The following is a 27,360-nucleotide window of genomic DNA, read 5'->3' as shown; positions in this document are numbered from 1 at the left end:
CTTGTTGACTCTCGTCAAGAAACTAGGTTTAGAAGCAAGGGCCACCTCCCACCCTGTTTCGAACCCGCACTTTGCCCAAACGAAAGCCCTGCCCTCGGGTTCTGAACCGAGCACCTGAGGTATACACGCAACATAACAGACTGCCACAGTGACAGACAGACTGACCACATCACAGACAGGTAGTGTGCGGAGTTGCTTGGCTACGTGTGGGATAGGGGACACTATCCGGATCAAAAGAGCAAGGCCATGACTGCAGCATTGCTTTATTCACATTGGCTATGTTTCATAAGAAAATACAAATAATTATATCTGAAAAGTGGTGCAAAATGAACTGCAACAGCCCCCAATTGGAAACATGCTATTGAGTGCAATTAGGTCTGTGCAACTGTTTTGCTTGCCTGCACAGGGACAAACTTCTTTCCAACGCTCTTTGAATTAGCTCTCTCCATCACAGCTGAATGGAAAGGAAAAGGTCCACGAGGTTTGATGTGCAGAATGTACACTGCAGACTGCTTAAGTACACTGTGTAAGCTCGTGGGGGTTTGGCAGCATTTGCGATTGCTGACTCAAGTTTTTGTTTGACTAATTTGCACCTCTTCCTCCACAATGTCAATAGTCCCTTCACAGCATTAATGGTGAGATAGATATGTTTGACCCAAATATAAAAATGCCTGTTTAATGCAGAATGTAGCTAACATTACTCTGAAGTAGTCTTTTTGATATTCCATCTCTCATCTTGAATTTGGAGGTCAACCAGTTTCTTAAATGAACAAACGCACAAAATCCCTACAGGCCCATTCAAGTCTGGACCTTTACATTCCATAATAAGGAGAAGCATACTCTTGGAATTGGCATTTATGGGGACTGTTCACCCTGTGAAGGCCACACAATTAGTGATATGACAGTAGCTCACTTGGTTGAGCACCTAGTAGTCACAGTTGGAGATCGCACCACATCGAGTGATGATGGTAGCTCCTCTATCCCACACTCTTCCACGCTCACTCTGCATGTCGCTGCTCAACTGCGAGCTCACACACTGGCTGGACTCATTATGATTTTGGGGGGTAGTTTGTCATAGAACAGCAGAAGTGCGTGACACTTGAATGTCAATCAAAATAATTTGTATCCTGCAAATCAGTGATAAATTCAGCAAGAAAAAAATATGTCCTCTCACTTTCAACTGCGTTTATTTTCAGCAAACTTAACATGTGTAAATATTTGTATGAACTTAACAAGATTCAACAACTGAGACATAAACTGAACAAGTTCCACAGACATGTGACTAAAATAAATGGAATAATGTGTCCCTTGACAGAGGGGGGGTCAAAATCAAAAGTAACAGTCAGTATCTGGTGTGGCCACCAGCTGCATTAAGTACTGCAGTGCATCTCTTCCTCATGGACTGCACCAGATTTGCCCGTTCTTGCTGTGAGATGTTACCCCACTCTTCCACCAAGGCACCTGCAAGTTCCCGGACATTTCTGGGGGGAATGGCCCTAGCCCTCACCCTCCGATCCAACAGGTCCCAGACGTGCTCAATGGGATTGTGATCCGGGATCTTCGCTGGCCATGGCAGAACACTGACATTCCTGTCTTGCAGGAAATCACACATAGAACGAGCAGTATGGCTGGTGGCATTGTCATGCTGGAGGGTCATGTCAGGACCCTTTTTAGTGTCTTAAGTTTTCATAACTGTGACCTTAATTGCCTACCGTCTGTAAGCTGTTATGGTTTAACGACTGTTCCACAGGTGCATGTTCATTAATTGTTTATGGTTCATTGAACAAGCATGGAAAACAGTTTTTAAACCCTTTACAATGAAGATCTGTGAAGTTATTCAGATTTTTACGAATGATCTTTGAAAGACAGGGTCCTGAAAAAGGGACTTTTTTTGTTGCTGAGTTTATATGGCTGTGATGCACCATTCTAATCAACTACTAAATGGCTAACTAGTGACAACAGGCAATAGCAGCTGTTGATAGATGTACTGCTTAAAAGTGCAATGGCTGAAAAGGTCAAATGATGTAGAATTTGGTACTCACGTGAACATTTTAAATGGGACTAACACAAAGGAGGACTATTGTATAAATAATTGTACATGCTCGTAAAATACCCTCTTCCGATTTGTAAGTGTCTAGTGAGGATAATATTAAATCATTGGTTAGTTTTGCATAACAAGGAGTATGGTACATATTACTCCCTCAGTTTGTGTCGTTCAGCCAACCATTGTCATTTTTGTTTTGTATAAACAGCGGGCTTAAATAAGGAAACACATCCATCCACCCTTTAGTTTTAATGTAATAGTGGTACTTTATAGGGATCTCCTGGAGCCAGTGTGGTGGCCACAGTTGCTTAAAACTGTGAACGTTATATCAACTTATGATGTGCAGTGGTGGAAAAAGTACCCAATTGTCATACTTGAGTAAAAGTAAAGATACCTTAATAGAAAATGACTCAAGTAAAAGTGAAAGTCATCCAGTAAAATATTACTTGAGTAAAAGTCTAAAAGTATTTGGTCTTAAATATACTTAAGTATCAAAAGTAAATGTAATTGATAACATGTACTTAAGTATCAAAAGTAAAAATCATTTCAAATTCCTTATATTAAGCAAACCATATACAAACCAGACAGCACGATTTTCTTGTTTTTTAATTTTATGGATAGCCAGGGGCACAATCCAACACTCAGACATAATTTACAAACTAAGCATTTATGTTTAGGGAGTCTGCCAGATCAGCGGTAGTAGGGATGTTCTCTTGATAAGAGCATGAATTGGACCATTTTCCTGTCCTGCTAAGCATCTGAAATGTAACAATGACTTTTGGGTGTCAGGGAAAATGTATGTATGGAGTAAAAAGTACATTATTTTCTTTAGGAATGTAGTGAAGTAAAAGTAAAAGTTGTCTAAAATAAAAATAGCAAAGTACAGATACCCCAAAAAACTACTTAAGTAGTATTTTTTTTATCAAGGCACAAGGCGAGACCCAAATGCAGACACAGGAGGCAGAATGGTCATGCAGGCAGGTACAAAGTTATGAAACAGGCAAGGGTCAAAACCGGGAGGGCTAGAAAAGGGAGAATGCAAAAAGCAGGAGAATGGGGAAAACACTGGTTGACTCGGAAACATTCAAGACGAACTGGCACAGAGAGACAGGAAACACAGGGATAAATACACTGGGGAAAATAAGCGACACCTGGAGGGGGTGGAGACAGGTGAAATAGATCAGGGCATGAAACTAAAGTATTTTTACATAAGTACTTTACACCACTGGTTTGAAGTGAATTTATCTCGCCTGCATGTTAGTGTGTTTGTGAGAAGTGGGTCCTCTGGCTCACCTTACAGATTCCTAATAATGATGTCATTGTTTTCTCTTTAATGTGGATTGGATGTGTTAACTAATGTTGCAAGGCGTGTTGGTCTTTGCAATGGAGCCAGTTGTGGTGGTTGTGTGCAGAGTGTAGAATATGAGAGGTTTTGTGTGTGTGTGTGTGCAGTATCATATATGGTTTCCTTGATTGATGGTGATGAATACAAATATGGTATATAGGAGCAGAGCTGTGTATCAATTTCATTTGGTTTGGCAGTGTTAGGATCTTGAATTTTCAGAACCTGTTTTATTTGTCTCTTTAGGACATACATTTTTCCTTTGAGAGAATGTGTGCTCGCACAAAGGTATTACTATGAAACCAAGTTCACCTATACCTCAAAGGGACTGCTGATTGGGTGCTGCCCTCTTCAAAAGCTACACAGCTGACTATGTGGTCAAACTAGGCTGACTGACTAGCAGTTAGCATGAAACAGGTGCGATCTGATAATGTTACAATTTATGAGAAATCGGATGATTATTGATTTACACCCCATCTTAGAGTAAACAGTGGAGAAAAGTTAGATGGAAAAATCTGCAAATTAAATATTGAAAAACTGGATGCCATTATTGGTAATAAACGGCATCTTGCAGGTATAGGTGTACATGGCTTTAATCCAAAAAACTGTGTTTGACCCGTTTTTGACCCCAGACCCTTTTCTGTTGCGTTATAGCTACAGTCTGCAACAGTCTGCCTCCGTCTCCAGGTACTTCTGTGGGGAAGCTTATCCAGATGGCACTGCTCATAGAACATCTGGATAGTGTGCTTCCTTCCCTTATTGTCGACTTCACCTTTGAAATAACACACACTTATTCCCCTCCCTCTATTTATAGCTCTAAGGATGATAATCATGCTTTGACAGTGTTCATTTAACCTGCGTTTTAACCTTCCCCTTTCTTACAAATGTATCAACCTGTTTCTCTCTCCTTTCAAATGAATTCGGTTGGCGGCTCTGTGAATCTCTCTCACTGCTATAACCGAGGCTCTCTGTTCTAACACTGTCTCTCTGATACCAGGCTGTCTTTCTTTCTCTCTCTCTCTCTGTGGGTCTCTGCTATATTAAACTCCCACTAACCTTTACGTTAAACGTGTCTGGGGAAGTGGAGGAGATCCAGGTAAGACTCAAAACATATGTGGACACAGAGTCAGGAAGGAGATAGGTGGCTGTTCAGCATACTAGGTTTTATCATGAGGCATATTAGTGTTAAAGGGATACGTCAGGATTTTGGCAGGGTCAGATGAACCCGTGGATATGATTTTTATGTCTCTGGATCCAGTATGAAGGAAGTTAGAGGTAGTTTTGCGAACCAATGCTAACTAGCGCAAGGACTTCGAGCCAATGCTAGTAAGCAATTGTGCTAGCGCTAGTTAGCAACTTTTTTCAAACTACACGCAGATGATATCCATGAGTTCATCTGACTCTGGGAAAGTAGATAAAGGGCCTCATTGCCAAGATCCTGAAGTATCCCTTTAACAGTATCCTTATGAGTAACTGGTACTTGTAGTACAGTTTCCTAATTTAGATATATTATATAAACTATCAATGACAGTTCAGAAAACTTCTGAAGTAATAAGACTAGTAGAGATATGTTTGAATTTAGGTGGTGATGATGTCACTCAGCTTCTTTTTTATCCTTCTGCAGCCTATATGGCCAGGCTCCCCCCATGCAAAAAGCCCCTCCCATGTACCAGGGGCAATCCATGTACCAGGGGCTTTGTATTCAGAAGGGACCTTCCATGCAGCAGGGACCTTCCATGTACCAGGGGCCTGCTATGCTGCAGGGACCTCCCATGTACCAAGGGCCTCCAATGCACCAGGGACCACCCATGTACCAGGGGCCCCCCATGCACCAGGCCCCGCCTATGCAGCGACATCCCATGCAGCAGCCTCCTCCCATGCAGCAAAGCTCTATCCAGATCCCTGTGGGCCCTCCTCCACCCAAGGTGGTCAGCACAGCCTGCATTGTGCCAGGTAGTTACAGCAGGTGGTGCTGTGTGGCCGTTTGTTTGTGTTAATAATATGGTAAGTATGGATAGTGTTGACTTAACCGTGTGTCTCTTTGGGTCATAGCTCCAACCCCAGCCACAGCCCCGGCCGCCCCTGAACCCCCCTCCAGCAGGCCACCCTGGATCACGGACAACTCTTTTGCCAACAAGTTTGACCCCAGCAAGAGCACCAGCACCAGCATGAAAGTGCCCGCTCTACCTCAGAGTGCCCCACCAGCACCGGCCTATATCCCACACCCTGGCTCCGCCCACGCCCTTCCCTCTGCCCCAAGCCCTGCCTATAATCCCAGCCCCGCCCCCTACAACCCCGCCCCTGCCCCCTTCCCTCCCATTGCCCGGGGCGTAGCCCAAAGGGCGGAGCGCTTTGCTGCCAACAGCAGCAGAGCACCCCTCTGTGGTGCTTGCAACAACATGATCCGGTAACAACAACGATACACCGTCAGTGGAAACACAGCCACTCAAACAGAAACACAGTGTTTGGCTTCAGAAATGGTCATTGTCACCCCCTTTGTCCTCATTCGCTATCTGTCGTTACAGGGGACCCTTCCTGGTGGCCTTGGGTCGCTCCTGGCACCCAGAAGAGTTCAACTGTCACTACTGCCACACATCGCTGGCAGACTGCAGCTTTGTGGAGGAGCAGAACGCAGTGTACTGTGAGAACTGCTACGGAGAGTTCTTTGCCCCCACCTGTGCACGCTGCAACACCAAGATCATGGGGGTGAGATGTCAGATACGAACACACAGACATGTACGACACACACAAAGAAGCTTTGTTTAGCCTATGCAGCATATAACCACAAATGCACCCAGACAATAACCTTTTGTCCCTGCGCAGGAGGTGATGCATGCTCTGCGACAGACATGGCACACCACCTGCTTTGTGTGTGCTGCCTGTGGCAATGCCTTTGGAAACAGCCTATTCCACATGGAGGATGGGGAGCCTTACTGCGAGAAAGGTACTTTACGTAAATGGAATGGCACATAATGAAAAGCCACAAATGTTAAATGTTTCCTTTAGAGCCCAAACCAGCTTCTGCAGACATTTTTGCCATAATGTACTCTGTGCAAGCAGCTTCTGCAACTGAACTACATTTTGAATTATACACATAAAGACACATTTTTTATGCATGTAACTTTGTTACTATTTTCACCATTTGCTAGTGTTTTCAGTCTATCCTCTTTCTTTCAGATTACATTTCACTTTTCAGCACCAAATGCCATGGCTGTGACTTCCCAGTAGAAGCGGGAGACAAGTTTATTGAAGCACTGGGTCATACCTGGCACGATACCTGCTTTGTCTGTGCAGTAAGAATGACTACACAGCTGTACATGTTCCTGATGTATAAAACTGTTATAACTAAGATCTCTGGGAATGTAACAAAAATGGATGGTTTGTGAGATTCACAATTCTGTTTGTCTCACACAGGTGTGCAATGTGAACCTGGAGGGCCAGCCCTTCTACTCCAAGAAAGACAAGCCCCTGTGCAAGAAGCACGCTCACGCCATCAACGTGTAAATGCTCCATCTGCAGCCTTATTGGGTGGTGGGCAGGTACTTACGTAGCTATGCCCAAGCCTTGGCAATGAGCTCTGTAGAGGGGGCATTGATCCCAGTGTTAATTATGAAAAATACAAGCTGAAAATGATAGCGGCAGGATTGACCGTCAGTCGTGACAAAATATTAGTTAGGTTTGGGTTTATTAATTTCACTGACAAATGAATTCTAATGTATATTTTATATCAGAGAATTCTGATGTAAACCCTTTGCTATTCCACTGAGTTCCTAGAGGGCCTCAATCCAGGGAGGTTGGAGCTACAGCCTACAGACACATGCAGACTGAGTGGAGTAGCAGGGTTCTTCAGTAAATAAGATGCCTTATTTCACAGCAACACTGTGTGCTTTGTTTTGAATGTAAAACCCCAAATAGCGAAACACAGATAGCTTGCAGTGAATGTAGTAAGACCGTTTTAGGATTGTATACACTAGATTTAACATGATAATGCCTCACACTGTGAACTGTTACAGTATATCATGACACATGTAAGCCTACTAATACTGTTGGATTTCACAGAGCTATTATTATACATTATAGTTTAGTAGATGATATTTATTGCAACTTTGACCGTTAAAGTATTTATTTACATAGAATCAAATGAAAGCATAACATCCATGGATGTTTATATTGCTGATAAAGCAAAAAAAGTTATATTGCCTTTTGTTGACAGCTGCATGATACAGAGGTTCATAGTATTATATGAAGTACATCACTCAAACTTTTTCATCCTGGATTCATTTGAGATCCAGTCAAAAAACAATACAAAGATAGCAATATGTTACATTATGATACAGTATTAACATACATATTTAGGGATACAGGTAGAAGATGAGGAAACCTCTATTTATGGGGTAGGGAAGTTAGGAGTTTTGGAATGTGTCTCATAAACGTGGAAATCGAGGAAGTACCCTGGATCTTTTTACAGCATGTAAGTGAGACGAGCACTGGCCTGGGGTCTTACAAATACATTTTACGCAGCAAAAGTCTATGCATCCTCTGTATGAAGCGCTACAATTAAACAAGAATTTATAGGAAATATCTGTCAAGGCCAAAAACAGCCATTCACAATCATTTCGCTCTCACTAGCACACACCTTAAAGGTCAGTTGTGACCTTGTGCTTGTGTACAGATGCTTAACTGAGTTTATTTTGTACATCTGTGTATTTTCTGTGTTTGTGTATGTATGCATGCAAGAGTTTGTACATGATTGTCAGTGCATGTCTACTGAGGCAACATCAGTATTAGTTACTGTATGTATTTGTGCCACTGGAATAGCAAGGTTTATTTTGATTTGACATAACTCTGAGAACACTAGACTAAGTACCTTTGATATGCGTATGTATGTAGATCAACGTGTAAGGAAAGCATAGTCAGTGCCAGTTCAGAATAAACCTTACATGGTACCATTGAGGGAAATGAAAGAAGACTTGAATTGTTGCTAAATAGTTGTTTAAGGAACTCGTTTTTTTAAAGTTCAGCATATTGAAACTAGTTATATAGTTTCCAACCACTAGAGTGCAACAGAGTGTTGAAACCATGCTGGCTACTTGGTATGCCTCACACGCTAGTCACTATTTATACATCGTACACTCACTGTATGTTCCCTTGGCCCCACCCCAGCAAACACTGCAAAGCCATTTGTCACCCCTGTACACTGATCATACGCAACAGCTCAATGTCAATATTTTTTACAGACCCCATGTGTCAGCCATATACTGTATTGACACTTCCTCCATAATCAGATACATAATCTATATTGTGAATTTTGCCAAGAGGAAGAGGACATAATGCTTAATCAAGATGTGTAGAACTGAAAGTTGATGATAAAATGGCTGTGCATCCCAGTAAGGCCATTTTTAGGCAATGCGATTTTGTGTTACCTGGTATCCGAAGGACCTTGTCATCAGCCCAAACTGTCAATATACAGTACCAGTGAAAGGTTTGGTTTGGTTTATTTTTACTATTTTCTACATTGTAGAATAATAGTGAAGACATCACAACTATGAAATAACACAGTTGGAATCATGTAGTAATAAAAAAAAGTGTTAAACAAATCCAAATATATTTTAGATTCTTCAAAGTAGCCACCCTTTGCCTTGATGACAGCTTTGCACACTCTTGGCATTATATCAACCAGATTCATGAGGAATGCTTTTCCAACAGTCTTGAAGGAGTTCCCACATATGCGGAGCACTTGTTGCCTCCTTAACCTTCACTCTGCGGTCCAACTCATCCCACACCATCTCAATCGGGTTGAGGTCGGGTGATTGTGGAGGCCAGGTCATCAGATGCAGCACTCCATCACTCTCCTTCTTGGTCAAATAGCCCTTACACAGCCTGGAGGTGTGTGTTGGGTCATCGTCCTAATGAAAAACAAATGATAGTCCCACTAAGCGCAAACCAGATGGGATGGCGTATCGCTGCAGAATGCTGTGGTAGCCATGCTGGTTAAGTGTGCCTTTAATTCTAAATAAATAACAGACAGTGTCACCAGCCAAGCAACGCTACACCATCACACCTCCTCCTCCATGCTTCACGGTGGGAACCACACATGTGGAGATCATCCATTCACCTACTCTGCGTCTCACAAAAACATGGCGGTTGGAACCAAAAATCTCAAATTTGGACTCCATCAGACCAAAGGACAGATTTCCACCGGTCTAATGTCCATTGCTTGTGTTTCTTGGCCCAGTCTCCTCTGAACAGTTGATGTTGAGATGTGTCTGTTACTTGACCTCAGTGAAGCATTTATTTGGACTGCAATTTCTGAGGCTGGTAACTCTAATGAACTTATCCTCTACAGCAGAGGTAACTCTGGGTCTTCCTTTCCTGTGGTGGTCCTTGTGAGATCTAGTTTCATCATACCGCTTGATGGTTTTTGCGATTGCAATTTTCCGGATTGACTGAGCTTAATTTCTTAAAGTAATGATGAACTGTCGTTTCTCTTTGCTTATTTGAGCTGTTCTTGCTATAATATGGACTTGGTCTTTTACCAAATAGTGCTATCTTCTGTATACCACCCCTACCTTGACACAACAGAACTGATTGGCTTAAACGCATTAAGAAGGAAAGCAATTCCACAGATTAACAAGGCACACCTGTTAATTTAAATGCATTCCAGGTCACTATCTCATGAAGCTGGTTGAGATAATGCCAAGAGTGTGCAAAGTTGTCATCAAGGCAAAGGGTAGCTACTTTGAAGAATCTCAAATATAAAATATATTTTGATTTGTTTAACACTTTTGGTCACTACATGATTCCATATGTGCTTTTTCATAATTTTGATGTCTTCACTGTTATTATAAACGGGGTGGTTTGAGCCCTGAATGCTGATTGGCTGACATCTGTGGTATATCAGACTGTATACCACACACCCTCGTGCCATATTGCTGAATTCTACCATTTAGAAAATAGTAAAAAATAAAGAAAAACCCTTGAATGAGTAGGTGTGTCTAAACTTTTGACTGGTACTGTATGTGGTTCCAATGCTCACTTCTGTAGTCAACATTGGCAATAACACTATAAAACAATAGTGTATCACATATATTACAGTTTTATATAATTTCACAGTCCATTCCCAAATATGACCATAACTTCTCTCTGCTGTTAGTCATTCATTCCATTTAGGTAAGAGTGCATCTCTGGTGCACTCTGCACTCTGCACTCTGGTGCATCTCTGCCCTCTGCACTCTGGTGCATCTCTGCCCTCTGTATAGAGAGACCATAAGTATCCTCCTCATTCACTTCACTCTCAATTCTTCCCTCCCTCCTGGCTAGTTCTCCCTAAACAATCTATGACACACATGTTACTTTGCTATGACACTGTATTAAGATGATCCCTTTTAATATCAGTTTTAGTTTGCTGAGTGGTCTTTCTGATTTTGGTTCACATGTTATTTCTGTATTGCTGTATATTAAACACTTGTAAGGCTGCAAGATGTATATCCAGTGTGTAAAAGGGATCGCTTCTTCTTCCATGTTCTGTGTTTTGATGGGGGAAAGTATTTTTCTAGAGTAGTTTTTTTTCTTAAAATAGACATACTTGGAATGATATAACAACCACTTAAATCTGATAATTTATTTACTTATTTACATTCATTTGTTTTTGAAGCACTAACTGAAATATGGCCTTGATCTTTGAGTAGTTGTATGATTTTATTTTGGGGGGCTGGACTGTGTTGGAGGAATAGGATTGTCATTTTTCTATTGTATATTATCAATAACACATTACCTTGTTTCATATCTTGCTGCATTTGTACTTAGAACCCTATCGTCTTTATAAACAAGGTATTTTTATGTGGAACATTGATGTATTTGGAGTGTAAAACCCCATATTTCAAATGTATTGCCATGCCTGGCCTGCGATAACACTGACTATGCATCAAAATAGGGAAATGTTTTATGCATTGCTTTTAGTGAACTGCATTTGACTGCTATCAGAACAGAATTACATGGAGAAAGGATATACATTGAAGATTTTAGATTTGAACAGTAGTCTACTGTGACATGGTATATATAATTGTATGAGATGAATCTGTGCGTGTGTGTATCAATCTTGGGAAGGAAATGGGCTTGATTTCCTCTCTATTGAGGACATCCTGAATGGACTGTGTTAGAGGGATGGCCTTAATTTATGCATGCTGTGTATTGAATACCATGATCTTAATGTCCTGTATATTGTTCAGTAAAGACTACCAATTACATTTTTTTGTTTTACAACCACACGTTTGCCTGTATTATGGGAGTCAATGTTGAAAGGCTGCTGGTATCTCTAGGACAGGTTGAATCTTTGAAATTGGTCAATAAACACTTTATCTCACAGCGTGAATGTCTTTCACCTTGATTTATTGTTCCACCTCATCTCCCTTATTCTTCATCTCCTATCCTCCTCATCACTATCCTTTCCACCCTTTAGTTCTTAATCTCCTTTATCCATGTTTTTGAATCCCTCATCTCCTCACTCGCCCTTTCCACCTTGTTCTCCTTTTTCACCCTCTCTTTGCTTCTTCAGTTTGCAATACTTGTCCAGCCCATTGCCTCCTCCCTCTTCCACGCCACCTTTCTTCTCTGACATATGTCTCTTACTCTCCAGACTGTTCTATTTGTGAGTAAAATACTGCATGCATGTGTCTAATTTCATGTCAGAGAAATACGAATACAGTAGATCTGTCCATTTTACGCCAGGGGGCGTTAGAAGTAATTGGGACATACTTGAATTATCCACAGAAATACTCCCACCGCGACCCGCTCCCCCTCAAATGGTTGCGCACTCGCTGCAGTGATTGGAAGGTTTTGGTCTGGAATTATCTCTTCTCGCGCAGGACTGGGTATGTGCGCTTGATCAAATGACATAGTCGGAGCCTGAAACATAGCAAGGAGAGCTGGGCCGAGGTAAAAACAGAATTTTTGGAAAATATACACAACTTCAATACGAAATATATAGATATAAGGGAGTGATCGCCCGGAACCAAAAGGATTGGCCACATCTGCTGGAGAAAAAGGTGAGGTGGGATTACATCTAGGCTACATCATAAACCTGTGAATTCTGTTCTGACTTTGTGGAAAAAGTTTGTTTTAGCTTCTGAAAAATAACAGAACATAGCTAAAGAAAAGTTGTATTCGTTATAAAAGTTGCTGTAGTTTTATTTTTGTTAGTCTATGTTGGCAGTGTTTTGAATGTAGCCACTTGTTTGCCAGAGCTTACTATAAGTGAACTAGATTGTTGGCGCTAGCTCGCTAACGTTAGCTTAGCCACTTAACTCGTTTTCTAGTAACGTTACTTCGACTAGCAAACCTAACACTGAACTTTGATATTTACAGAATTGGTTATCCAGAGTATTATTTGTTTATTTTTTGCCTCCAGTTTAAATTGTTTTATAAATTAATTCACTCGTTACACAATGAAAGTTGTCTTGCTAGTTAGCACAGAGCGGTGCTAGCCAGCAACAATTATTGTACTTACTGCGCTTCCGGAGACATTGCAACAATGTGTTACAAATTGTACTGAGTGAATGTCATGAGGTTGGAACCATTTGTATCAAATTATGATATTAATCAAGTATTTTTCCCTTTCTGCGGAGGTTGACTGCGTTTAGTTAATAGTCAACATTGTTGATAAGTAACGTTAGACTATCTTTGAATTTACTTACTTACAAGCCTAGCCAGTAGGCTATAGCCTAACGTTCCTAAATGTATTGATTATACATTGCTAACAGTAACTTTAGTTGTTCACTGATAAAAACGGTCAGTTGTCTCAAAGTAGGCCAATTCATTGTTCTGTCGTTGTGAGTGTGTTTTGTAACAAGTGCTGACGGTCCAGAAGATTGAAGAAGGCATAATGTTACCACCTCAAGTACTGATAACAAATAATCATCCAAGTGGGCATTGATGCTTATTTAAAGGTGTTACACACAGGATACTCTTTTTGCATTTCAGAACATGTTGCTAATAGTGGAATGATAGTGTTTCACACTATTTCTAACCCCCCAGTGTTGATTGGCTGTGATATTTACCTATTGATTTCTTCCGCTGGGGGGGCGCGCATCTGACAAAATGGGAAAGCTGTTCTGACTTTGGCTGTGTTATTTAGTGGAAATTGCTCTGTTATGTTCTGGTTGTTAATTCTATTTAAATTTGCTCAATTTCAGTCTGTGAGAAAACAAGCACTGAATAGTATAGCTAATCATTGTACCAACCCCCTTATTTATATTTTTTAAGCAGGAGTTGAGCCTTTTTTACTTTGGGATTTGGTCCAACAGTTTACAAACACCTGTAAAAACAACTGTTTAATTGAAAATATATTTTACATAGATTTTTTTATATGGTACAATAATTCCCTACACTAATCCTATGTGCAGCGCTATTTAAATAATGAGACTTCACATCAGCTCTCAATTTGCTAGCTATAAGCACACACGTAGTTTGAATGAAGGGGTTTTGGGTAGGCTATCAAATTTTATTTGTCGCATGCGCCGAATACAACAGGTACCGTGAAATGCTTACTTACAAGCCCTTAACCAACAATGCACTTCAATAAATAGTTAAGAAAATAATTACAAAATAAAGTTTAAAATAAATACATTAAAATGTATATCTCTGTACTGTGGGGACGATGTCGTTGATGCACTTACTGATGAAGCAGATGACAGGTGGTATACTCCTCAATGCCATTAGATGAATCCCGGAACATATTCCAGTCAGTGCTAGCAAAACAGTCCTGTAGCATCTGCGTCATTGACCGAGACACTGGTACACCCTGCTTTAGTTTTTGCATGTAAGCAGGAATCAGGAGGATAGAATTATGATGGTCTAGAGTTTTATTTTTTCTCTCTCCTCTGGTTGCACATGTGACATGCCGGTAGAAATTAGGTAAAACTGATTTAAGTTTGCCTGCATTAAAGTCCCAGGCTACTATGAGCATCATTTCTGGATAAGCATTTTCTTGTTTGCTTATGGCCTTACACAGCTCATTGAGTGCGGTCTTAGTGCCAGCGTCGGGTTGTGGTGGTAAATAAACAGCTACGAATAATATAGATAAACTGTAGACCACACTATCATGAGGTACTCTACCTCAAGCAAGCAATACCTCGAGACTTCTTTAATATTAGACATTGTTATTGGCAAATAGACACACATCCCCGCCCCTCGTCTTACCAGACGTAACTGCTCTGTCCTGCGGATTCACGGAAACCCCAGCCAGTTCTAGATTATTTGCGTCGTCGCTCAGCCACGGCTTGGTGAAACATAAGATATTACCGTTTTGAGTGTCTCGTTGCTAGGATAGTCTTGATCGTAGATCATACAGTTTATTTTCCAGTGATTGCACGTTGGCCAATAGGACGGATGGTAGTGGCGGTTTACCCACTCGCCGACGAATTCTCGCAAGGCGCCCCGAACTCCGCTCCCTGTATTTCCGTCTTCACGCGAATGACACTGATTTGGGCCTGGTCTCGGGAAAGCAGTATATCCTTTGCGTAGGACTCATTAAAGAAAAAATCTTTGTCCATTTCGAGGTGAGTAATTGTTGTTCTGATGTCCAGAAGCTCTTTTTGGTCATAAGAGACTGTAGCAGCAACATTACGTACAAAATAAGTTACAAACATTGCGAAAAAAAAATATAAAAATATAGCACAGTTGGTTAGGAGCCCATAAAATGGTGCCAGGTCAATGGTTGAATTCCCTGTGGACTATCATCATTGCTCATCATAAATTGTTCCATCATCAACATGTAATGTGATAAAGTCCTCAGGGATTATGAAAGTATTAATTCAGGTTTTTGGTCCCTTGCTAGTTCATTTGTCTGGATGTGCTATGTGGCCTAAATTGAAATTACAGTTGTATGGCACAATATTTAATCTAATGTTGTAGGCCTCAATTATACACACCACATTCAATCAGCGAACCTTGTTAGTGAGACACCTTCAAATCTGGTAATACACACACTCAACACTCATACACACACTACTTCAGTAGAGGTCTGCTTTTCACAGGGAAAATACTCAGTGTCTCCTCTCTCTCATGGGGTGTCAGTCACATCTGAATGGAACATTTTTGGCCATGCTTTTCTCATCTGTACAAAGTGAAAAGCTGGTTTTAATCTGAGCCTGGAGTTCGATGGCACTGCATTGTGCTACCCACAATCCAATGCTGTTGGAGTGAAAGGGGTCCGGAACGTAGGGAGGTCAAAAACCAGATGGAGGACCTGACTGTGAAACTGTCTACTTTAAGGGGCCTGGAGGAGAGGCATGGGGTAGGAGAAGTAGATTTATAAAGGGGGAGGAAAAATAAATTAAATCTAAAGTCTAACGTTATACATATGCCAGACAGCTGAACATTCTACGGCTTACCCCGGGGCTCTCCATTACTGAAATAACACAGGCCAGTAGTTGGGGAGGGAGACTAGGCGAGGAAGAATGGCTAATAATCTCATGGTGAGGATTGTTCCAGGTATTCAAACCATAAGCACATGACAAGAAATGTCAATATTTAGACATAGCTGAAAGTCTTCATAGTTCATATAGACCTAAGCCTAGTGTCTCTAACAGTAATTGTGTACCCAGTATCTTGATCTGACACAGTGACTATAGCAGGAGTCTAGCCCTGCTCTGCAGCGGAGGGTGATTCATTAGCCAGAGCTCTGTTACTGTGAACGTAATGGAGTTTAGACAGGAATGGGCATGGATTCAGTAACTGGTACATAATTCCGATATGATTTATATGCACATGATGTACAGATCAGAGGTTTGCTGTTTATCAGGAGGATATAGCTAGATGGAAGTATCATCTTTTTAATAGAATGATTATCACGCATGGGCCATTTGTTTTGTCTCCCATGCTCCTGCTCGACAGCTGCCATTGCAGTTGAACTTTGAAATGGGCATAGCCTACATGTGGGAAATCAAAATATGCTTATGAATGTACTTTCATTAAATAACCTACATTGTTTTCATGAAGTCCATTCTTAGTATGTGGTGTGTGTATTGATAGGACTATTTATTTCCTCGAAATACAGTTGTTTCAGTACTAAAGTCTAACATAAACCAGAACTTGCCTGCTCTTGCTTGCTCTTAGTGCAGGGAAAGAGGGAAGCAAAACATTCTCCTGCTCATATATTTTCTCAAGCACTTTAAATCCACAATGCTTGTTTTTCTAACCTCCCTTTATGTTTAAGAATGTCTTTCCCCCTGCCTTGCTTCTGTTGTCTTGCAGCCCTCTCTCCCCTCTCTGAGAGCGTTTCCAATCTGAGGCAGAGTGAGGGATCAGATTGCTCGGGGAGTCTCAAAGGCTTTCTGGCGAGGTGGCAGTGGGAAGGTGGTGGAGATGAAGGCGGGGAGGGAAGGGGCAGCGCACGGATCAAGTTTCACATCCCAACGCCTTCCTCTTTCTGCTGCACCTCCCCCAGCCAACCCCCTTCTCCTTCCCATAACCCCCCTCCCCATCCCCTTAGCCTGGAGACAGAGTGGCTGAGATGGCGGAAGAAAACATGCAATCCTACTCTCTCTCCATACATCCACCTCAGACTCCAGCAGCCTCTCTGGAGCGTAGAGAAGCAGATAAATAGAGACTTTAAATCTAAACCATCACCATTAGAATGTACACCGAGCACTGTTTCAGCCAGAGAACGATGGAGTTTAGGAGTGCTCTAGGCTTGGGCGGTATCCAGATTGTCATACCTTCATACCGACTTTGTGCCATACTGGGATATTTGGTAATACCAACACTGAATACAAGGGCTGCTATTTTCAAACTCCTCTGAGCTTTTGCAATCCTAAGGTTAGCAACGCTAACAAGTAGGGGATTCTCTGCTGTTACCGGCAAGCAAAACACTTAGCTAGATAGCGAACTTAGTTACTAAATTATCAAATCAAATGTAGAACTGCAGAGAATTTAGTTACTAAATTATCAAATCAAATGTAGAACTGCAGAGAATTTAGCACATTTTAGACAGTTAACTTAATAGTTATAAGATGTCTTGCTGGCAAACATTTTAATTGTGAATTCCAGTCTGTAACTTGATCACCTGACCCGTGCCGCACAACATTGAGTGACTCAAGGCCACGGTCTCTCTTCATTGTGTGCTTGTAAATAAACACCACGTGCCTGGGTACTACCGGTAAGCTTCATAATGAAAAATGATCTGACAGGTGAAAGCTACACATATTCAATGTATTAAACTTCAAATAAATTGTTTAGATTGTATTGAAAAAACACCCTGTCGCTCTTTCCAAATACCCCCAATATACAGTTTACAGCCTAAGTTTGCTCTGCTCCCCGTAGGCTGTATAAACCTGTAGCAATTCACACTGGCTTTTGAAAACATGCTGCACATTTTATTCTCTTGACATTTCATCCATTTGCATTCTGTACACTTTGTTTTCTTGTGGCGAAGATTTATTTACATATGTAACAATTCAACATAAGGCTGGGTGATATGACCAAAATATTAGGCTATATCACTTTAAAAAAAAGAGGGAAAAAAATCCGATATGGCGTTTTATTTTATGTTTCTGAACAATATAAGTTCTAAATACGTTTTATGAGTAGTGCGTGACTCTAGGATGACAGGCTTGATGGAAACTGAATATATTTTGGTAAACTTTCCAAATGTTGAAACAAAATATGCTAGACAAGGTGTTCTTTTTGTGTCGGTAAAATGAATTATGCGAGCAATGTCTATGGAACTGCTTCTATGGGCAAATATTGATATAATAACCATCATATCGAAGTAAATTCGATGTCACGTTGTGTGGTCCTCCCATTAGGACTTGCTGGGAAAGCATGCAGTTTATTAAACTAAAGATGAAATAAATTATGAACTTCACAGGGTGGTGAAAGTGCAAGGGGGGGGATGAGCTTGATGTTCCTTTCCAATAAATATCTAGTCTTATTCTGTTGATAATCAATATTTGGCTGCCATTTGGAAAAATAGAAATCTCACTTTTGTCCATATAATCTCATGTAGGCTATACGTGCACTCTAGCCAGCAGCTCACAGACAGCACTGTTGGCTAGAGCGCACGTGCCAATACCAGAGTGAGCACAGTCGCTATATAAAGCAATTGTTTTTTTGGTGCAAACCATCAGTAGAGTTAAATGCAATAGAAACCCATTTAACATGTATTATTTTTTTTATTTGGTACATTGGAATTTAACTGCAAAACTAATTTGATGTGCACTACGTCATCACGCACAGCCTTTTATCGGCAACAAGTCAGTTGGTGGAAACATCTGGTGGGAATATGTGCGTTTTTAGGTTTTATGCAGATTTTAAAATATTCACATGATAATGTTGCCAATTGGATGGAAACCTAGCTAGTGAAGTAATCCAATTTCTTTATTTTGTGTGTGCATTGTATCAACATTTTAGGCTGTTTGTGGATCCGTACCGGTATACCTTAAACAACGATATCACCCAGCCCTAATTCAACATGTTGCCTGTAAAGGAATAGCCCATTTTAGTTTTTCCAATATATACACACAGTGTGCGAGAAGCCATTTATCGAGTCTTCAAATGTTTACATCTTCCCTTCACTTGTTGAATAGTGATTGACTTAGAAGGGTTCAGGTGTGCAAACGTTTGTCTTCCATCCATTTCGATTCAACAGCCTTTCATTGACATGCAGTGAAGAGTTTAGTGGCATGGTATAGGTTTGTTCTACATGATTGGTTTAAGAATGACTGGCCTTGACGATATTTACCATGCGAGCTTCAGTTGTCCTTTAATGGTATTGATCTGTCTTTAAATACACTGAGCCATCCGAGTGAATCATTTAGAGCTCACGCTAATGTGAACAGAGGGAGGGACAGAGATTGTGTGGATGGCAACGGAAATTATTTTGTATCTTTTAATGGGTAAAGTAGAAAAGGCCAGGGAGTTTGTTTTATGTCGGTTTTATATTGGGAAATACCTTAGTTTAAAAATAAGAAAATGTTCTTATTTTGAGCAATGTGATTTATAAAAACAAGCATTGTATGATGGAGACCTTAATGCTTCTGTGAAAGAATGCTGTTTTGTGTGTTTTTAAATGTTGAAGGCAACTAAAAGAATAGCATTCCTGGAGAATTCAAATGCTGGAATATTCAGAAAACTGGGGGGGTTCTGAATCTTTTTGTCTTGTTTTGTCTTTGTAAAGAAGAAAAGTTGATAAACAGTTAATGCCTATGATATGATGCAGTTTATCCTATGTTCTGCTTTCTTTTTCAAACTGTGCCATGATTGTAAATACTGGATTACCCAGATAAAGGAAAGGAGGTCAAGTTTATAGTGTTCATCATTCTTTCTCTTGGAGGGTTTGCATTTTATTTTGGGGTAATTATTTTGCCTGAGTTGTGATTTTAATCTTTTGAAGTTAGTATGGCTCCAGCTCCTTTCCTAACCCCTGTAAACTGACCCTGTCATCCGTTTCCCACCTGGATTTGACCATACATTTGCAGAATAGCTTTTTTAGTGAGTCTTCCATCCTTTAGAGCATGGGTGGCCGATGTGGGTATCAACGGGCCTTTCTCTCATTTCCGGGTTGGGACATCTGTTTTGGGGGAAATCTGGGAAATCCTATATCCGGTCTAAGGCAAATGGTCTTTTTGCAATAGAGATGGTGCAAACCAAGAGAAAGTCCTGTTGTAGTGTACCTCTGTTTAGAATACGGGAATAAAATGTATGTTAGGGCTGTGACAGTAATCGAATAAAACGGAAAGGGGATACCTAGTCAGTTACATAACTGAAATGTGTCTTCTGCATTTAACCCAACCCCTCTGAATCAGAGAGGGGAACAGTGGGTTAACTGCCTTGCTCAGGGGCAGAAAGACAGATTTTGACCTTGTCATATCGGGTATTCGGTTGGTTAATGGCCCAACGTTCTGACTACTAGAATAACCGGGAAACTGCCGGTTATGGATGAAGACCATTGTGAAAATAAAATAACTGTCAAAACCGTTCTTAAATGGGCCTACATTGATTTTAGGATTGGTAAATAAAAATAAAAAAAACTATTTTCATATAGATAAACTATACCTACTAGGGGGACTGCTTATTTCTATCTAATATATATATATATATATATATATATATAGCTCAAAAAAATAAAGGGAACACTAAAATAACACATCCTAGATCTGAATGAATGTAATATTCTTATTAAATACTTTTTTCTTTACATAGTTGAATGTGCTGACAACAAAATCACACAAATTATCAATGGAAATCAAATGTATCAACCCATGGAGGTCTGGATTTGGAGTCACGCTCAAAATTAAAGTGGAAAACCACACTACAGGCTGATCCAACTTTAATGTAATGTCCTTAAAACAAGTCAAAATGAGGCTCAGTAGTGTGTGTGGCCTCCACGTGCCTGTATGACCTCCCTACAACGCCTGGGCATGCTCCTGATGAGGTGGCGGATGGTCTCCTGAGGGATCTCCTCCCAGACCTGGTCTGTGGTGCAACGTGGCGTTGGTGGATGGAGCGAGACATGATGTCCCAGATGTTCTCAATTGGATTCAGGTGTGGGGAACGGGCGGGCCAGTCCATAGCATCAATGCCTTCCTCTTGCAGGAACTGCTGACACACTCCAGCCACATAAGGTCTTGCATTGTCTTGCATTAGGAGGAACCCAGGGCCAACCGCACCAGCATATGGTCTCACAAGGGGTCTGAAGATCTCATCTCGGTACCTAATGGCAGTCAGGCTACCTCTGGCGAGCACATGGAGGGCTGTGCGCCCCCCCCAAAGAAATGCCACCCCACACCATGACTGACCCACCGCCAAACCGGTCATGCTTGTGGATGTTGCAGGCAGCAGAACGTTCTCCACGGCGTCTCCAGACTCTGTCACGTCTGTCACATGTGCTCAGTGTGAACCTGCTTTCATATGTGAAGAGCACAGGGCGCCAGTGGCGAATTTGCCAATCTTGGTGTTCTCTGGCAAATGCCAAACGTCCTGCACAGTGTTGGGCTGGAAGCACAACCCCCACCTGTGGATGTCGGGCCCTCATACCACCCTCTTGGAGTCTGTTTCTGACCGTTTGAGCAGACACATGCACATTTGTGGCCTGCTGGAGGTCTTTTTGCAGGGCTCTGGCAGTGCTCCTCCTTGCACAAAGGTGGAGGTAGCGGTCCTGCTGCTGAGTTGTTGCCCTCCTACGGCCTCCTCCACGTCTCCTGATGTACTGGCCTGTCTCCTGGTAGAGCCTCCATGCTCTGGACACTACGCTGACAGACACAGCAAACCTTCTGGCCACAGCTCGCATTGATGTGCCATCCTGGATGAGCTGCACTACCTGAGCCACTTGTGTGGGTTGCAGACTCCGTCTCATGCTACCACTAGAGTGAACGCACCGCCAGCATTCAAAAGTGACCAAAACATCAGCCAGGAAGCATAGGAACTGAGAAGTGGTCTGTGGTCACCACCTGCAGAACCACTCCTTTATTGGGGGTGTCTTGCTAATTGCCATTCATTTCCACCTGTTGCCTATTCCATTTGCACAACAGCATGTTAAATTTATTGTCAATCAGTGTTGCTTCCTAAGTGGACAGTTTGATTTCACAGAAGTGTGATTGACTTGGAGTTACATTGTGTTGTTTAAGTGTTTATTTTTTTGAGCCGTGTATATATATTTTTTATTTAACCTTTTATTCAACTGAGTAAGTCAGTTTCCCCAATGCTGGAATGGGGGGGGGGGAGCTGTACAGTGTCGGCCCATAATGCAATTTTATGAATGTTCATGTGGTAAGTAGCTTATCGTTTATAAAACAGGACATTTACTGTTAATTCCTGTTATTTGGTTACATTAATTTCTGTTGATGCATTTAGTAATTTTACTGTCCTCATTCTCAGAGAGGAAATGCTGTTTGCAGAGTTCACAACCTGCAACACTTGTGAGAAACCCCATTTTGGGTTATTTCATACCATTTACACGCTTCATGTCAGCAATGAACATGTGTCTGGTTTCTCTGTCCTTTTAATGCTAATGGAGCCCGCGTTTCTGAGCACGCATAAGTACCTGGCCTCAAATGTAGGGAAGTGTCCATTTGGCTTTTTATTAAATGTTTTAGTTTTTTTATTTTATTGTCTTTTAACTCACCACCACTAATAAGCTGAGCTTCTCACCTCACACAGTAATTCAACAAAGATGGATATATATACATTTTTACATCCATTCATATTTATAATGGCTATAATAGGCTGTGGACATGTTGCGTCTATCTTAATGTTTGTCAATTACAACTTTATACTAAAGCATATCTGTCCCCTTCATACTTTCCTTGTCAATTCTAGGCTTGGGTGGTATACTGGGGTTTTTGGAAATAGCCACAGGATGTTTTTTTTAATACATTGTAGCTATTTTGTAAGTAAACGCCTGAAGTCAACTTGTGCAATACATTAGGAGATAAAGCAGGTCTCATACTTCATTTCACCTGTAACCTTATGAAGCTTACTGCTACACCAAGAAAAATAACTACACATCAGTCAGATAGCTGAATGCTCGTTCGTGAATTCTCATCCAAGTGGAGAAGTGCAACTGAAGCACAGAATTTCTCTGATGCCGAGCAGTAATTACAATAAGAAGCATTTTAGATCTACAAGATGTTTCTTTTGTGTTTTAGCTTTTTGCTGTGTTTGAACAGGCAAAGCCCTTAGGATGAGTTCTCTGCCACTGCTGTCTTTGTTTCCTTGTGGGTTTTTTTTCTTCTTTGTTCTCGGCCCGTCTGCTCCTCCCCCTCTTCAAGCAGCGCAGGCCGGCCTGTTGCCCTAGCGACTCCAGACTCCACACAGACACAGCGTGAACACATGCTGCTCCAGAGCAGAACTGTTCTTCCTTCAGACAAGCGTGCGTCAACTTTGTTCATTTGCACAATGTCTCTCATTCACAATCGCTTGTAAAAGTCCAAACTCACCAAAATGTGTAACTTTATGAGCTGGATTGCCTGTTTTTGCAATTCGTTTATTTTAATTTGTGTTCGTTAGCATATTTAGCTAGCAGCCTCCAGGGGACATTTGCTATTACTACAGCTAATTTTGTTAGCATTCTGATAATAGGTTTTCCAAAAGTAGAATTTACCATCTAAGGTAGGCCTCGGTTTTTTTGGAGGTGAAAGAAACGCACACCTGTTTAGGCGAGGTGCTGGCTAGCGGAGTAGAACGCTTGAAAAAGAAGAGCCGCACACTCTAGGAGCTCCGATGCAGTAAGGTTTTTAAATATTTAAGGAAAGGATAATAAATATTTGCTCTTCTGACAAGCACTGGTGGCTTTGATTGGCGGGCGCATTTACAGGGTGTGCGTGTGAGTTCCCTCATTCTCTCTATAGGCCTATTTGTCCGTTCAGAAAGTTTCCTAAAGTACCCTGACTGGGCTCCATCTCTTTTAAGAAGAATCAAACGCTCCTGTCATGATGTAATCTTGTAAAAGGTCTATTTTCAGTAGCTTAGGCTACATTCTTTCTCTCATTACGGCGTCCTCTCTTTAAAGAACATATGCCAATGCAATTGCCACTGAATAACGTCAGCAGCAGGGTTTGTGACGTTATACAAATATTTCAGGGAAAGATAGCCTAACAAAAATAAATCTTCCTCCCACTGCTGCTGGCCTTCGCAGATTCTGCTGTTACAATCCTAATACTGCTTTTACCGATCTGCTTCCCAGTTATGATTTTTATATGCACATTTTCGAGGAACAGTTTAATTTATAATTGTCTTCGTATCTCAAAATCATTGTGGTTAATCGAAATTGTAAAAGTAATGCATATTGCCAACTTTATAAAAAATAGCCTACTTAAAGCCAAAAAATAAAAACATTGCAGCCTGCAGGTAGAAAATATCCTGGTTTTAAAAATAAATAGTATAAATCACATTGAAATGCATGGCCTGTCTGCAAGGAACTTGAAACGTTGTATCAACTATTAACTTGGCTCAGGCCTGAACCTCATGCTAGCAAACCTGCAACATTGTATAAAATATATATCTGCCAGTGAGCTCCGGACAGACAATGCTGTAGGCTATTTGCGCAAGGGTAAGAAGTAATCAGGTAGGCCTATTTGATGACGTTTCCACCGAATCAGAGCATCCCCCCCCCTTTCATGCTGAGAGGTTATCGAAAGACAGCTAGAAGTTTATCAAACGGGCTACGTTGAGGAACTAATGTCATTCTCAATGGATGTAAAAACAGACTCGGGTCTGCCCTAGATCCAACTATGTTGGTAATTCGTGTCATATCTGACTACTGCAGTAGGTTACTGCTTGTCCATGTGCTAGCTAACAGCAACAAACCCAGACGAGCTAAATGTGAAAGCATCCCGCAGATATCAGCTTCTCATTAGCTAGCTAATGTTTGCTTTATTATAGTTATAAAACATTGCTAACTGTTTAATGTTTTGAAATAACATTTATTTGACACATTATATACATAGACTTGGCAAACTCTTTGGCAGCAAGCTTTTTTAGCTATAATATTTAGCTATCTAGCTAGCATCCAGTGTAGGTGAGTAGAAAAATTGCTGTAAAAACAGAAGACCTGATGTTTTTATTTTTTTACCGGTTAATTACTTTTGATGCATCCATTGCAAAGATTTGTATAACTTGCTCCTTGTGCTAGCTGTGCCCGTAGTCTACAGCAGCTGCCGTTACTACATCAGTGAAAACCCGGAGCCAGTAATCCCCAGAATATCCCCAACAACTTAACCCCCCACCCAACTGGCCTACTGCCAAGTCCAATATTTTGATTAGTTGAATCAGTGTTACTGCTTGGCTGGAACAAAAGCATGCACCCACACTAGCCTCTTCTTTCTTTGTTCTTATTATTGTTTCTTTGTTCTACCCCTCTTTTGACACAAGTTAAATGCACACAAGTATTTTAATTGCTATGTCATGAACCACTGCAGTACATAACCTAGGCCCTTGTTTTATAAGATTTAGGATAGGCTGGCAAGTGTTTTAAAATAGATTAACTCATGAAAAACATGGCTGAGTAAGTTTACTATAGGCCTGCATTTTCACAGATTAATTTTCAAATGACAGCAGGCTGTTATTCGTTTTTCCTTTTGACCTGTTTGGCTGTGTAATGTCTGGTGTGTGCCATCCATTAATATTTGCCATGCTATTCAATGTTAACTGGTATGCTCACAATTATGAGAATACTTTAAGGTAATTAAGGTAAGTGCAGTGGTATCCTTTTTGCATACATTTATATTTTTTTCAGCTGAGTAATAATGGATGGTAGCCTACAGCCTGGAATCGAACCAGGGTCTGTAGTGACACCTCTAGCACTGAGATGCAGTGTTTTAACCTTTTTAGGATAGTGGGCAGCATTTTCAGTTTTGGATGAATATCTGAGGTTTGTAGTTTTTCAAAGCTTGGCCTACTGAATACACAGTGTCTATGGAGTCAAGTTGCACTTCCTACGGCTTCCACTAGATGTCAACTGTCTTTAGAAACTGGTTTGAGGATTCGACTATTAAGGAGGGGCTCATGAGACCTGTTTTGAGTCAGTGGTCTGGCAGTGTCTCAGGCTTGTGACGCGCACTCCCGACAGAGTTAGCTCTTGTTCCAGTGCTTTTCTTCAGACATAGAAATTCTCCGGTTGGAAGCTTATTGATGTTTTGATGTTAAAAACATCCTAAAGATTGATTCCATACATCAGTTGACTTGTTTCTACGACCTGTAATGGAACTTTTTGAGTTTTTGTCTGGACGAAGTGCTCGTGCCTCATGAAGATGGATTACTGGGCTGAACGACAAGTGGCTATTTGGACATAAATTATGGACTTTATGGAGAAAATCAGTCATTTTTTTTTGTCGAACTGGGATTCCTGGGAGTGCCTTCTGATGAAGATCATCAAAGGTAAGTGAATATTTATAGTGTTATTTCTAACTTCTGTTAACTCCAAAATGGTGGATATTTCTCTGGCTGGATTGAGCTCTGAGCGCCGTTCTCAGATTATGCTTTTTCTGTAAAGTTTTTTTTATTTTTTATCTGACACAGCGGTTGCATTAAGGAGAAGTCGTCTATCTTTAATTCTGTGAATAACAGTTGTATCTTTTATCAATGTTTATTATGAGTTTCTGCAAAATCATGAGATGTTTTGGAATCAAAACATTACTGCACGTAACACGCCAATGTAAACTGAGATCTTTGTATATAAATATGCACATTATCAAACAAAACATACATGTATTGTGTAACATGATGTCCTATGAGTGTCATCTGATGAAGATCATCAAAGTTTAGTGATTAATTTGATCTATATTTCTGATTTTTGTGACTCCTCTCTTTGGCTGGAAAAATGGCTGTGTTTTTTTGACATGGCTATGACCTAACATAATCATATGTTGTGCTTTCGCTGTATACATTTTCTAAATCGGACACGATGGGTAGATTAACAAGATGTTTATCTTTCATTTGCTGTATTGGACTTGTTAAAACCAGTTAAGCCCACCCGACGCGCAGACGTCTCATCTAGCCACCTGGAAATGCACATGCGCTGCGCTAAATGCTAATAGCACTCGTTAAAACTCAAACGTTCATTAAAACACACATGCAGGGTATTGAATTAAAGCTACACTCGTTGTGAATCTAGCAAACAAGTCAGATTTTTAAAATGCTTTTCGGCGAAAGCATGAGAAGCTATTATCTGATAGCATGCAACACTCCAAAATGCCTGAAGGCGACGTAAACAAAATAATTAGTGTAGCCGGCGCTACACAAATAGCAGAAATAAAATATAAAACATTCATTACCTTTGACGAGCTTCTTTCTTGGCACTCCTATATGCCCCATAAACATCACTATTGGGTCTTTTTTTTGATTAAATCGGTCCATATATACCCAAAATAGCCATCTATGGAAACTGTGTAATTCAGAAAAAAACATTGTTTCAAAACGCAGCGTCATTTTTTTAAAATTAAAAAAGTTGACGATAAACTTTCACAAAACACTTCAAAAT

The 27,360-nt window shown here is 40.8% G+C and overlaps 2 protein-coding genes across 11 annotated transcripts in view; both read left to right on the top strand.

Annotated features, from left to right (window-relative positions):
- ldb3a (LIM domain binding 3a) overlaps window positions 1-11,757 on the top strand; it is a 69,247-nt gene extending 57,490 nt beyond the window's left edge. For 5 of the 9 annotated variants that reach the window (XM_090238218.1, XM_090238205.1, XM_090238226.1 and 2 more), the window contains 6 exons: window positions 5,011-5,339; window positions 5,439-5,793; window positions 5,912-6,092; window positions 6,210-6,330; window positions 6,564-6,679; window positions 6,801-11,757. In XM_090238218.1, coding sequence (XP_090094344.1) covers window positions 5,011-5,339; window positions 5,439-5,793; window positions 5,912-6,092; window positions 6,210-6,330; window positions 6,564-6,679; window positions 6,801-6,890 — 1,192 coding nt within the window. In that variant the 3' untranslated portion in view covers window positions 6,891-11,757. Of the gene's footprint in view, window positions 1-4,040; window positions 4,074-5,010; window positions 5,340-5,438; window positions 5,794-5,911; window positions 6,093-6,209; window positions 6,331-6,563; window positions 6,680-6,800 lie in introns of all 9 variants that reach the window. The other 4 variants (XM_090238202.1, XM_090238195.1, XM_090238200.1 and 1 more) reach the window with 2 other exon arrangements.
- Window positions 11,758-12,245: 488 nt separating this feature from the next.
- Window positions 12,246-27,360, top strand: part of bmpr1aa (bone morphogenetic protein receptor type 1Aa) — a 67,192-nt gene continuing 52,077 nt past the window's right edge. For both annotated transcript variants that reach the window (XM_021609179.3, XM_021609172.3), the window contains exon 1: window positions 12,246-12,430. The gene's annotated coding sequence lies outside the window, so the exon portion shown is untranslated. The remainder of the gene's footprint in view (window positions 12,431-27,360) is intronic.

This window comes from Oncorhynchus mykiss, chromosome 1, assembly GCF_057628025.1.
Source record: "Oncorhynchus mykiss isolate SJ-2025 chromosome 1, ASM5762802v1, whole genome shotgun sequence".
In the NCBI taxonomy this organism is placed as follows: domain Eukaryota; kingdom Metazoa; phylum Chordata; class Actinopteri; order Salmoniformes; family Salmonidae; genus Oncorhynchus; species Oncorhynchus mykiss.
Note: the sequence above shows the minus strand (reverse complement) of the source record. Positions and strands in the feature narration are given on the sequence as shown.